Raw genomic sequence first — 14,710 nt, 5'->3', positions numbered from 1 at the left:
AAAAAAAAAAAAAAAAAAAAATAGACCTAAAGAATCAGAAACTCCTTGGGGAGGGCTCAGCAACAAGCCCTTCAGAGGATTCTGATGCATGGTCAAATTTGAGAACCACTAAACTAAGTTTACAAAAGTGGCAAAATCTGGGACTAGAACCCAACACTCTGAGAACCAATATTCCTTAGGCAAATCACTTAACCTTGCAACACAGGATGTGTAATGAACAGGCAAATTGTTTAAAATTTTGTATACAGGGAGTGTCACTCTGTTCCTTTTTTCTGCCCAATGTAATTCTAGCCACTATCTTCCAGTTTCAGATGGAGATTTGCTCCACACTAACCTTTCCACCTCCCTGATCTACTCTATTTGCTTCCATGTTCTCCATCTCTACCTCCCTTTCTGTATCCACTTTTCGTATTTTTCCAAAATGCAGTTCAGCAATTAGTGGGCTTTAGGATAAAAATTAAGGATACACATGAAACCATTTTGGTTACTTTTTAAAATTCCAATATGCAGTTCTATTGATTGTTTCTTGTTTTGTTCCTTTGTTTTGTTTTCTTAATTATAGAAAAAACAGTGACTAGGGACATCTGTTGGCATTTGAATTGGGAGAAATAAGGATTAGTATCCTGTAAAGGCAACAGGTCTATTAATACTATCATAATTCCAGTTAAAAGTAATACAAAGCTACTAAAACTGCATTGCAATTCACATTTTTAACTTGCTTTAGCTTTTCATGTATACATGTATTTATTTCAGTAAAGCATTAAAAAACAAGAAGATATTTCTACTTTTACTAGGGAGTTCCCATAAATTCTATTTTGGGCAACACAGGAAGTACCACATAGGTACATGCAGACAATTGCACATATGTAGTCATGCCTGAGGAAAGGGACCCTTCAGCTCTCTTTTTACGCACTAGTTCATACAGTTTTATAAGTGTGTGCAAGAGGTTTTTCACAGTAAGTGACCCACTTATCTCTGTAGGCAATATATTACTCATAAGATATTACAAAGAAGGTAATGGTAGGAGTTAACACACTGAAACTATTTTACTTTAAAATAAATATTCTGGGGACTAAAGAGGGAAAAAAAACTGAGAACCTGAACGGGGCTATCACACACTGGAACTCCTTTCTAGGCCCCAACAGCTCTTAGGGAAGGAGTGAGTTGAGCAGGCAAGCAGCAACCTGCACTTGCCATGGGCCTCTGGAAACCTGCCAGCAGGAGACTTCACAACTCCCATGAACACGTGAGTTGGCAGGGAGAGATGCTTAAGGAAGTGGTAGGGGCAGAACTCCAGTAAGTTCAGAGCCCAGAGGGTTTATGTGTAAGCCTCTGTTATAGAGCACGGCCAGGGATGCCCATCTTTCAAGGCTCCTCTTGCTCCCATAGGACACTTTAGCTCTAGGGAAATTGTTGGACCTAAACATCGCAGGGCAGTCTTGCCCACCAGAAGAGGCCAGAACACTCCTCAGTCTACTGCCCTCTCCTGTGGCCCCAGACTGGCTGTGCCTGCTTGTAGTGCAGTCTCAGATGCCCAGGTGGGGTGCCTCCTGGGGGCCCTCATCATACCTCCTGCACTAGCTGACAGTACTTGAGCTGTGAAGAGCTCTAGTGGGCAAAGGAGCAGCCTCTGTGGGCATGTACCAGCCTGCCCATGTCCTCCCCCCACCACAGCCTCCCTCGTGCCACTTTGCTTGCACCCACTCACCTATGGCCACCCCCATCCTCCAAATCATTTGACAGTGCATGTGTGCAGACGGGTCTTGCCTCCCCTTTCCCAGTATCATGAATGTGTGCATGCATCTTGCTGTGCCACAGCTGCCAGCGTAGGTGCATCCTGCTCCCCAACCCCCTGCTGTGCCAACATTGTCAACAGAGCATTTGTGGGCTCGGCGACGCTGGCCCAGCATCCACCAGCACCCCGTACCTGCACTGAAACTGCTGCCTGTATGAAAATATTCGAGGAGACCAGTGGACCCGTCCCCACCCCCAGCCGTAGCTGCCACCTGTGTCAATGTGTACACAAAGGGCATGCACAGTCCGGTGCTACCACTGCCCCACCCCTGTGCTAACACCACTGCTGGGCAAATGCACACAGGGACACTGGCGGAATCTGATGCCTCCCCTACCACCACCATGCTGTCACCGCTGCCACTGTGAACACCAGCACAGAGACCAGCATGCCTGTACTTGCAAGCCTCATGTTGCAGCCAATGCATCTATACCCCATCATACTGCCACTGCTGCTGGCATGTGCAAACGAGGATGGATCACACTGCCACCACTCTCCTGGGTATGGTGGCTGGCACCACCCATAGGAGAGTTGTGACCAGTGGTCCTGGAAGAGCCCAGCCTCTCCAATGTGGCAGGTTCCTAACCTTCAGGGGGCACATATCAAAGCCTGGCCCAATATCACTGCCCAGAATTAGAGCATGCAGTTCAGGAGTCCTTAGCTGAGCCTTAGACCCCTAAAATCCTCCAGAAACAAAGCCAGTTGACTGTACTCACCTTATACAACAACCAAACCTCCAAGGACACCAAATAGGATAAAAGAAAAAAAATAACCAACCAAAGGTCAGCAACTTCAAAGATTGAAGGAACATCAGCCTACAAAAATAAGAAAGAACCAGTGCAAGAACTCTGGCAACTCAAAAAGCCAGAGTGTTTTCTTATCTCAAAAGGATTGTTCTAGTTCCCCAGCAATGATTCCTAACCAGACTGAGATGGCTGAAATTACAGTAATAGAATTAGAATATGGATAGGAACAAAGACCATCAAACTGCAGGAGAAACTTGAAACCCAATCCAAGGAATTTAAGGATTACAATAAAGAAGTACAGGAGCTGATAGACAAAATGGCTGTTATAAGAAAGAACCAAAGTGATCTGATAAAGCTGAAAAACACTCTATAAGAATTTCATAATGTAATTGCAAATATAAACAGCAGAATTGACAAAAGTGGGGAAAGAATCTCAGAACTTGAAGAATGGCTCACCAAAATAACTCAGAGAAAAAAAAACAAACAATAAAGAATAAACAAAACGTCTGAAAAATACAGGATTATGTAAAGAGACTCAATCTATGACTCCCTGGTATGCCTGAGAGACAGAAAAATGAAGCAACTTGGAAAACATATTTCAGGATATCGTCCATGAAAATTGTTCCAACCTCGCTAGAGAGGCCAATATTCAAATTCAGGAAATGCAGAGAACCCTGCAAAATACTGCACAAGAAGACCATCCCAAGACACATAGTCATCAGATTCTCGAAATTAAAGAAAAAAAATGTAAAAGGCACCTAGAAAGAAAGGGCAGGTCACCTACAAAGGGAACCACATTGGGCCAGCAGCAGACCTGTCTGTAGAAACCTTACAAGCCAAAAGAGACTGGGGGCCTGTATTTAGCATTCTTAAAGAAAAATATTTTCAACGAAGAATTTCATGTCTGGCCAAACTACGCTTTATAAACGAAGGAGAAATAAGATCCTTTTCAGACAAGCAAATGCTAAGGAAATTTGGTACCACCAAACATGCCTTACAAGAAGTCCTGAAGGGATTGCTAAATATGGAGAGGAAAACCATAATCAGACAATATAAAAACACACTTAAGTACATAGACCAGTGACACTATAAAGCAACCATACCAACAAGTCTACATGATAACCAGCTAACAACATGATGACAGGATCAATACTAGCCTTGAATGTAAATGGACTAAATGCCCCAATTAAAAGGCACAAAGTGGCAAGTAGTGTAAAGAAACAAAACCCAAAGTTATTTTATCTTCGAGAGACTCAATGACACCCAATGACACCCAAGGCTCAAAGTAAACGGATGAAGAAAAGTCTACCAATCAAATGGAAAACAGAAAAAAGCAGGACTTGCAACCCTAATTTCAGTCAAAACAGACTTTAACAAAAATCAAATAAGATAAAAGACATTACATAATGGAAAAGGGCCCAATACAAAAGACCTAATTATCCTACATATATATGCACCCAACACAGGTGCACCCAGATATATAAAGAAAGTTCATAGAGAACTATGAAGAGATTTAGATAACACAATAACAGTGGGAGACTGTTAAACTCCACTGACAATATTAGACATATCAGTGAGGTGGAAAACTAACAAAGATATTCAGAACCTTAACTCAACACTTCACAAAATGGACCTAATAGATAGCTACAGAACTCTCCACCTCAAAACAACAAGACTATGCATTCTTCTCATTTGCACATGGCACATATTTCAAAATTGACCCAAAAACTGGGCACAAAACAATCCTCAGCAAGTACACAGAACATGAAGTCACACCAACTGCACTCTTGAACCACAGTGCAAGAATAATAGAAATTGATGCTAAGAAAATCACGCAAAACCACATAATTAAATGGAAATGAAACAATCTGCTCCTGAATGACTTCTGGGTAAATAATGAAATTAAGGCAGAAATCAAGAAAAATTTTGAAACAAATGACAACAAAGATATCAAGAAATTTTTCGAAACTAATGACAACAAAGATACAACATATCAGAATCTCTGGGATATAGACAAAGCAGTGTTAAGAGGGAAGTTTATGGTACTAACCTCCCATATCAAAAAGTTAGAAAGATCTCAAATTAACAACCCCAAACCACAACCAGAGGAGCTACAGAAACAAGAGCAAACTAACCCCAGAGTTGGCAGAAGACAAGAAATAAGCAAATTCAAGCTGAACTGAAGGAAACTGAGACATGAAAAACCATACAAAAGATCAATGAATCCAGAAGCTGGTTCCTTGAAAGAATTAATGGAAATGATAGACCTTTAGCTAGACTAATAAAGAGAAAAAGTGAGAAGATACAAATAAATGCAATCAGAAATGAAAAGGGGATAGAAATACAAAAATCCCTCGAAGACTATTACAAGCACCCTTATGCACACAAGCTAGAAAACCTGTAAGAAATACATTCCTGGAAATATACAGCTTCTGAAGATTGAACCAGGAGAAGACTGAATCTTTGAACAGCCCAATAATGAGGTCTGAAACTGAGTCAGTAATAAATAGTCTAGCAAATAGAAAAAGCCCAAAACTGGATGGATTCACAGCCAAATTCTACCAAATGTATAAGGAAGAGTTGGTATCATTTCTACTGAAACAATTCTGAAAAAAAAAAAAATGAGAAAGAAGGATTCCTTTTTAACTCATTCTATGAGGCCAGCATCATCCTGATACCAAAACCTGGCATGGACACAAGAAAAAATTAAACTTAAGGCCAATATCCTTGATGAACATTGATGAAAAATATCTCCAATAAAATACTAGCAAACCAAATTAAGCAGCATATCAAAAAGCTAATCCACACCACAGTCAAGTAGGCTTTATTCCTAGGAGGCAAGGTTGATTTAACATATGCAAATCAATAAATGCTATTTACCATATGTACAGAACTGAAGACAAAAACTACATGATCACTCAATAGATACAGAAAAGGTTTTTTGATGAAATTTAAGATCCTTTCATGTTAAAACCTCTCAAGAAACTAGGAATTAAAGAAACATACTTCAAAATAATAAAAGCCATCTCTAACAAGCTCATAGGCAACATCATACTAATTTGGAAAAAGAAACATTCTTCTCCACACCAGAACAAGATAAGAATGTTCTCTCTCACCACTTCTATGCAACATCGCACTGGAATTCCCAGCCAGAGCAATCAGGTAAGAGAAAAAAATAAAGCGCATTTAAGCAGGAAGAAAGGAAGTCAAACTATCCCTGTTGGCAGAAAATATGATTCTATACCTAGAAAACCCCATAGTTTCCACCCAAAATCTCCTTGATTTGATACACCACTTAAAGTTTTAGGATATAAAATTAATGTACAACAATCAATTACATTTCGATACACCAACAATATCCAGTCTGAGATCCAAATCAAGAACACAATCTTATTCATGGTTGCCACAAAAAGAATAAAACACATAGGAATACAGCCAACTCAGGAAGTAAAAGACCTCTACAATAAGAATTACAAAACACTGCTCAAAGAAATCAGAGATGACACCAACAAATGGAAAAACATTCCATGCTAATGGAGAGGAATAATCAGTATTGTCAAAATGTCAATACTGCCCAAAGCCATTTACAGATTCAATGCTATTCCTATCAAGCTAGCAATGTCATTCTTTACCGAGTTAAAGAAAGCTATTTTGAAATTCATATGAAACCATAAAAGACTGGAACAGCAAGACAATCATAAGCAAAAAGAACAAAGCTGAAGGCATCAGATTACCCAACTTAAAACTCCACTACAAGGCAACAGTAACCAAAACAGCATGGTGTTGCTACAAAAACAGACACATAGATCCATGGAACAGAATAGAGGTCCCAGAAATAATGACCACACATCTACAACTATCTGACCTTTGACAAAATCTACAAAAATATGCAATGCAGAAAGGACTCCCTATTCAGTAAATGGTGCTAGGATAAATTGCTACCCCTATGCAGAAGATTGAAAGTGGAACCCTCCTTACACGACATACTAAAATTAACTCAAGATGTATTAAAGATTTAAACCTGAAACAAAAATCAATAAAAATTCTGGAAGATAACCTAGGAAATATTATTCTAGACATCAGACCCGACAAAGACTTCATAACAGGCAAATGTGACATAATTGAGCTAAAGAGCTTCTGCACAGCAAAATAAATTATCAACAGACGTAAAAGACAATCTACAGAATAAGAGAAGAAAATATTTGCAAATTATACATCCAGCACAGGTGTAATATACAGAATCTATAAGAAACTTAAACATTTTTTAAAGTTCAGGGGTACAAGTACAGGTTTGTTACACAGGTAAATTTGCATCATGGGAGTTTGTTGTACAGATTATTTCATCAACTAGGTATTAAACCTAATACCCATTTTCTTTAACCGGTCTATCACTGATGGGCATTTAGGTTGATTCCACATCTTTGCTATTGTGAATAGCGCTGCAATGAACATATGCATGCATGCACCTTTACAATAGAATTATTGATATTCCTTTGGGTATATACCCAGGAATGTGATTGCTGGGTCAAATGGTATCTCTGTCTTTGGTCTTTGAGAAATTGCCACACTTCTTTTTGACAATTTACAAGCAAAAAACAAACAACCTCATTAAAAAGTGGGCAGATGACATGAACAGACACTTTTCAAAAGAAGACATACATGACTGACAAGCATATGAAAACCCTCAACATCACTGAACATTAGAGAAATGCAAATCAAAACCATAATGAAATACCTTCTCACAGCAGTCAGAATGGCTGTTATTAAAACGTCAAAAAATAGCAGATGCTGGCATAGTTGTGGAGACAAGGGAATTCTTATGCACTGCTGGTGGGTACCTAAACTAGGTTAGCCATTGTGGAAAGCAGTTTGGCAATTTGTTCGAGAACTTAAAACAGAACCAGCATTTGACCCAGCAATTCTACTGAATCAAATGCTGATTCGGTTTAAAGTTCTTGGACTAATTGTCAAACTGTTTCAACCAATACCCAAAGGGATATAAATTGTTCTAGCATAAAGACACTTGCACACCTATGTTCATTGCAGCACTATTCACAACAGCAATGACATGGAATTAACCTAAATGCCCATTGATGGTAGACTAGATAAAATAAATGTGGTACATCTACACCATCTAATAGTACATAGCCACATAAAAGAATGAGATTATTTCGTTTGCAGAGTCGTGGAAGGAGCTGGAAGCCATTATTCTTAGCAAACTAATTCAGGAACAGAAAGCCAAATACTGTATGTTCTCATGTATAAGTGGTAGGTAAACACTGAGTACATATAGACACAAAGAAGGAAACATCAGATACTGATGCCTACTTGAGGGTGGAGGGTGGGAGGAGGATGAGGATAAAGAAACTATCTATTGGGTACTGTGCTTATTACCTCAGTGATGAAATAATTTGTACACCAAACCACCACAAAATGCAATTTACCTATATAGCAGACCTGTACATGTACCCCTCAACCTAAAACAAAAGTTTCAAAAGTGAATAGATCAATCAATCTTGGAATGTTTTCATGATAAAATTCTATCAGGTAATAAAGACAAGTTAATGATTTCAAAATAAAATAAATGGTCTGTCTTCTGTCAAAACCCATGTTTACTGTTTTTTGTTTATTTGTTTGTTTGAGTAGTATGTTTACCATATATATTTTGGGCCTAATTCTTCCATCAAGCGGAGCAGGAACAAGTTGGCAAAAATGAAGGCCTGTGTCTTGCCTCAGACAACACTGTAAGTGTATCTTTTCCAGTTTTCAACATTCTCAAAGGAGTAAGTGCCAGTGTGGTATAACCAGTAACAATTTTCCTGCAACATTTTCCTACCTAACATAGCTCCACAAAGGGTTTTTCAACCTGTGTGACCAAAGCCTCATTATTATGCTGGAAATTCTATTACCCTAATAGAATTTTGATCATTTTGCTTAATGTTTTGTCCCTATGTAAAGATTCAAATATCCTTCAAGCCTCATCATTGCCGAATATATTCTAGTATAGATTAAATAAGTTATTCAGGCTTGTCTTGCAAGTTTTGATTTTGTTAAAGAGGGTATGAAGAACTTGAAAACACTGTGGAGAGAAGATGGAATCAGCACTGAAAGATACAAGAAGGAGAAGAAAAGGAAGATGGAAATAGAGAGATAAATGCTATTTTCGTTATTTATTCACCCAAGTAGCATTTATTGCCAAGCACTGAGAACTTCTAAACTAGCTGCAATTAAACTGGTGTTAGTGGATGGCACTAACCATTTCTGCATATTTTATTGTTTTGTTATTCAGATGTTCATTCTTAATAGATCTGGGAATTCCAGAAAAATTATTTTAGTCAAACTAAATAAAAGTACCATTTTAGTTTAAACATTTTCACTTGTGCTTATAAACTGAATAAGTGCTCTTATATTTCAAAAAGTAAGATAAAAATAGAAAACTAGCATTTATATATGATCAGTGAATGCACTTTTCTAAAGTTGTCTATCTTTTTTATTTGTTCTTGCAGCAAACAGGACTTTGAGTCGACAGATGAGGTAAGTGCAAAACTACCTGAAAATCAAATATGGTATAATAACAAAGTAGATTCTGATATTTGCAATAGTAATATTCTTTTAGTTAAGTACCTTTGCTAGACTGAACATGCAGGTAAGTGAAAGAAATGTTGGCCACTTTGCCTTTCAAATTATATAAACACTTACGTACTTATAATAGCTACAAAATTAGTAATCATTCATAAAAATTTTTATCAGCTGTCAGTATATGATTTAATTTGTCAATGCTTATTGAAATGTTTGTTTGAAATGTTCTATTTTTAATTTTTGTGTGTACATAGTAGGTGTATTTATTTATGGGGTACAAGAGATATTTCACTGACCACATATTCTCTGCTTTAGAAAACTGAAATCTATATGATTGATTAAATAGCAAATTTAGTTTTGATATGCTTCAAAGCCTTGTATGTGCCATGCTAGTCAGCAACTTAAAGTAAAAATATTTTCAAGTATTAACCTAGTACATATGCATATTATCTTAATAATTGCTTTTAATAAAATAATCAAAGAGAAAAATTATTTCAATGCAATTAAAAGCACAGCAGCCTCTTTTGTGCTTTTAATCGTTATTTTTCCAGTTACTGGTATACTGCATTCATTACAATTATTCAGTAATTCCTAAATTACCTTAAAAAAGTACTTCAGTTCCCCACTTATAATTAGTTGAAGCTTTTCAGTGTTGTAGCAACATCATAATCTTTCAAAAGTCACTACAGTTCTATACAAATTCTCAGTAAAATCTGTAACACCCTTAATTTTTATTTTATTTCCCAACGTTTTCATTATTTCAAAAATCAGCTTTAACAATGTCATATCTTCCACTCAACAAAACTTCCAGTTTTTAAAAATATACAATGAATAAAGTGTGCAGGCCTATTTAGTAGGCCATTTTGCTTTTGTTTTAATTTTGTCTTTTTATGAATACAAATGGAACTTTTCATTGGTTGCTCAAAGCTTTTCCTCAAAATGCATGGAATTCAGGATTATTTTAATACTGTTCGTAATATAATTAATTTTTTAAAGTAAGAACTGATAAGGCTAAAGGAAGCTCATAGAAACTGTTTCTCAAAAAGTGAATTAATCTTTTAATATTCCTAAAATATGTCCCATTACACAGGAGTCTGTAGATTGCTGATCATATGATTGATATGTATCTGTTCCATGGACAAGGCTTTTTTTTTTTTCTTACAGTCAGAAGACATTGAATCATTGATTCCTAAAGGATTGTCAGAGTTTACAAAACAGCAGATTCGCTATATTCTGCAGGTGAGATCAGGTCAAGAATGGATGTGTGAAATCAACACTAACAAACAGCTCCCTAGGTTGCTTCCCTTAATTAAGAACATAAAGTTCCAAATTAAAATCCTGTTTCCTAAGAGTTGATGATTCCTTGATTAGACAAGGGTTATATTAAAATTTAGTCAGATCACCAAAAAATTATATTGAATGACTAGCATTCAGGAAAACATCCTGGAAATATTACTTCCTTCTGTGGAATGCCCTTATTCACTCCTCAGTGCTTTAGTAGAATCTAACTCTATCTCATAATTTTTACCTTCCTCTTCTCCATTCCACCCTTTCCCCTACCACACCTACCCTACCTCATCATTGGCAAGGAGAGATGGAAAGTCCAGTTCCTAATTTTTCTTGAATTGTGGAAGACTAGAGATCACTGGAACAGTAAATTCCCCATGAGGAAAGGAGATATCACAGATCAAGATAGGTGCTAAGGAATGGGCGCGGTGGCTCATGCCTGTAATCTCAGCAGTTTGGGAGGCTGAGGTGGGCAGATCACTTGATGTCAAGAGTTTGAGACCATCCTGATCAACATGGTAAAATCCCGTGTCTACTAAAAATACAAAAATAAGCTGGTTATGGTGGCACGTTCCTGTAATCCCAGCTACTCAGGAGTCTGAAGTAAGAGAGTTGTTTGACACAGGAGATGGATGTTGCAGCGAGCTGAGATAGTGCCACTGTACTCCATCCTGGGTGGCAAAGCAAGAATTCATCTCAAAAAGAAAGAAACAAACAACAACAACAACAAAAGTTAACAACAAAATCAGATAGATGCTAGGGAAATATGACTAAAAAGAAGAGTACATGCTTTTCCAACAAATGAACCTAAAGATAATCTAGTTTTGTTGGGTGACACCAATTTCTAAGTTTGATATTTGGTCTCAGGTCTTTGTTGATCATCAAAGTATTGAAGCTGGTATCATGTTTATGAAAATTAAATAAAATATTTTTAGTTGCAAACACTTTGTATTATAGATGGTGGTTCGGGGAACATATATGCTCCTCAAAACTTGAATCTTGGAGACATCCTTGATATTACCTCCAGTGGTGGGATGTCCATCCAAAGTGCATTGGAGGTCTATTTTTTTTTGAAAACTCTTTCTGAGGATCTTTGCATCTAAGTTCATGAGAGACATTGGTTTGTAGGTTTGTAGTTTTCTTTCTTTTTTTTGGTACTCTTTGGTTTTGGTATCAGGGTAATACAAGCTTCATAAAATGAGTTAGGAAGTGTTTCTTTCATTTCTATTTTCTAGAAGAGTCTGAATATTTGCTGTTAATTCTTTTTTAACATTTGGTAGAATTCTCCAGTGAAAATATCTAGGCCTGGAGATTTGGTTTAGGGGAATTTTAGAAAAAAAATAGTTCAATTCCTTAATAGTTAAAGGGCTCTTCAAATGATTTGTTTTGTATTGGGCGAGTTATGGTATCTTTTGGTTTTCAAAGAAGTAGCCCATTCCTTCTAAGTTGTCAAATCTATGCATGTACAGTTGTTCACGTTGTTCATGGTATTTTATCCTTTTGATGGCTGCAGGGTCTGCATTGCTATTCCCTATTTAATTCCTGATATTAATAATTAGTGTCTTCTGTTTTTCTTCTTTGTCAATCTTCTTAGAGTTTTATCAATTTTAATTGAGTTTTTCAAATAAGCAAATTTTAGTTTCATTGGTCTTTGCTATCGTTTTCCTGTTTTCAATTTCATTGATTTCTGTTTTAAACTTGCTAAAAGAATGAATTTTTAATGATCTCACCACCAAAATGATAAGTTTCCATTTTTATCTTTATCACTCCTCTTCTTTGCTTGCTTTTGGTATATTTTGCTCTTATTTGTCTAGTTGCTTGACACAGGAACTTAGGCTATTGATTTGAAACCTCTCTTGTTTTCTAATGTAAGCATTTAGTGTCACAATTTCCCTTTTAGCATGGTGTTAGTTTTCTTTCTAGAATGCCAGTAAGATAGAACCCTTCACTCCCCTGGAAAGGGAGCCGAAGCCAGAGAGCCAAGTGGTCTAGCTCAGTGGATCCCACTGCCATGTAGCCCAGCAGGCTAAGATCCACTGGCTTGAAATTCTTGCTGCCAGCACAGCAGTCTGAAGTCAACCTGGGACGCTTGAGTTTGGTGGCGAATAGAGCGTCCGCCATTACTGAGGCTTGAATAGGCGGTTTTCCCCTCAAAGTGTAAACAAAGCCACCAGGAAGTTCAAACTGGGTGGAGCCCACCACAGCTCAGCAAAGCCACTGTAGCCAGACTGACTCTCTAGATTCCTCCTGTCTGGACAGAGCATCTCTGAAAGAAAGGCAGCAGTCCCATCAGGGGCTTATAGATAAAACTCCCATCTCCCTGGGACAGAGCACCTGGGAAAAGGTGAGGCTGTGGGTGCAGCTTCAGCAGACTTAAACGTTCCTGCCTGCCAGCTCTGAAGAGAGCAGCAGATCTCCCAGCACAGCACTTGAGGTGTGCTAAGGGACAAACTGCCTCAAGTTGGTCCCTTAATCCCATGCCTCCTGAATGGGAGACACCTCCCAGCAGGGTTCAACAAACACCTCATAGAGGAGAACTCTGGCTGGGATCTGGTGGATGACCCTCTGAGACAAAACTTCCAGAGGAAGAAATGGGCAGCAATCTTTGCTGTTCTGCAGCCTCCGCTGGTGATATCCAGGCAAACAGGGTCGGGAGTGGACCTCCAGCAAACTCCAGCAGACCTGGAGCAGAGGGGCCTGACTGTTAGAAGGAAAACTAGCAAACAGGAATAGAATCAACATCAACAAAAAGAATGTTCACATGAAAACCCCACCTGAAGGTCACCAACATCAAAGACTAAAGGTAGATAAATCCACAATGAGGAAAAAGTAGCACAAAAAGCCTGAAAATTCCAAAAACAGAATGCCTCTTCTCCTCCAAAGGATCACAACTCCTCACCAGCAAGGAATCAAAACTGGATGGAGAATGAGTTTGACAAATTGACAGAACTAGGCTTCACAAGGTGGGTAATAACAAGCTCCTCCAAGCTAAAAGAGCACGTTCTAATCCAGTGCTAGGAAGCTAAGAACCTTAAAAAAAGGTTAGAGGAATTGCTAACTAGAATAACCAGTTTATAGAAGAACATAAAAGACCTGATGGAGCTGAAAAACACAGCACAAGAACTTCGTGAAGCATACACAAGTATGAATAGCCAAATCAATCAAGTGGAAGAAAGGATATCAGAGATTGAAAATCAACTTAATGAAATAAACCGTGAAGGCAAGATTAGAGAGAAAAGAATGAAAGGGAATGAAGAAAGCCTCCAAGAAATATGGGACTATGTGAAAAGACCAAACCTGTGTTTGATTGGTGTACCTGAAAGTGACAGAGAGAATGGAACCAAGTTGGAAAACACTCTTCAGTATATTATCCAGGAGAACTGCCCCAACCTAGCAAGACAGGCCAACATTCAAATTCAGGAAATACAGAGAACACCACAAAGATACTCTTCAAGAAGAGCAACCCCAAGACGCATAATCGTCAGATTCACCGGGGTTGAAATGAAGGCAAAATTATGAAGGGCAGCCAGAGAGGAAAGTCGAGTCAACCACAAAGGGAAGCCATTCAGATTAAGAGGGGATTTGCATGGTAATGGATTTCTTCGGCCTTATCCTGTTTGGGATATGCATAGCTTCTTGAATATGTATGTTACCAGTTTTTTCTAATTTGGGAAAGTTCTCAGCCATAATTTTTTTGAATATTTTTTCAGCTCCATTCTCTTTCTCCTTTCTTCCAGTGATCTGAACATGAAAGCATGTGTTATACACTCACAGGCCTCTAGGCTCTGTTTAATTTTCTTCTAATTTATTTGTTTCTAATATTCAGATTATATACTTTATCTTGTTCTATCGCTGAGTTCACTAATTCTTTCCAGTGTTCTCTGCATTCTGCTTTTTAGCCTACCATTGAGAGTTTTGTTGCTTTGGTTTGGTTTTTGTTTGCTTGTCTAGATTTTTTTTTTTTTTTTTTTTTGAGATGGAGTTTCACTCTTGTTGCCCAGGCTAGAATGCAATGGCACAATCTTGGCTCTCTGCAACCTCGGCCTCCCAGGTTCAAACGATTCTCCTGCCTCAGCCTCTTGAGTAGCTGGGATTACAGGCATGTGCCACTAGGCTGGGCTAATTTTTGTATTTTTAGTAGAGATGGGGTTTCTTCATGTTGGTCAAGCTGGTCTCGAACGCCCATCCTCAGGTGATTTGCCCAGCTCAGCTTCCCAAAGTGTTGGGATTACAGGCGTGAGTCTCTGTGCCCGGCCACTTGTCTGGTTAGTGACCTTTTCAGTTCTAATATTTCTATTTAGGTATT

At 38.1% G+C, this 14,710-nt stretch overlaps 1 protein-coding gene across 2 annotated transcripts in view; it reads left to right on the top strand.

Moving 5' to 3' along the window:
• Positions 1–14,710, top strand: part of POF1B (POF1B actin binding protein) — a 94,019-nt gene that overhangs the window by 56,349 nt on the left and 22,960 nt on the right. For both annotated transcript variants that reach the window (XM_032258702.1, XM_032258701.1), the window contains exons 8-9: positions 9,045–9,072; positions 10,282–10,356. In XM_032258702.1, coding sequence (XP_032114593.1) covers positions 9,045–9,072; positions 10,282–10,356 — 103 coding nt within the window. The remainder of the gene's footprint in view (positions 1–9,044; positions 9,073–10,281; positions 10,357–14,710) is intronic.

The sequence above is a fragment of the Sapajus apella genome, unplaced genomic scaffold (assembly GCF_009761245.1).
Source record: "Sapajus apella isolate SASKATOON/1434 unplaced genomic scaffold, GSC_monkey_1.0 scaffold104, whole genome shotgun sequence".
Lineage (NCBI taxonomy): Eukaryota > Metazoa > Chordata > Mammalia > Primates > Cebidae > Sapajus > Sapajus apella.
The sequence above is the reverse complement of the archived record's forward strand: the minus strand, read 5'-3'. Positions and strand labels throughout refer to the sequence as shown.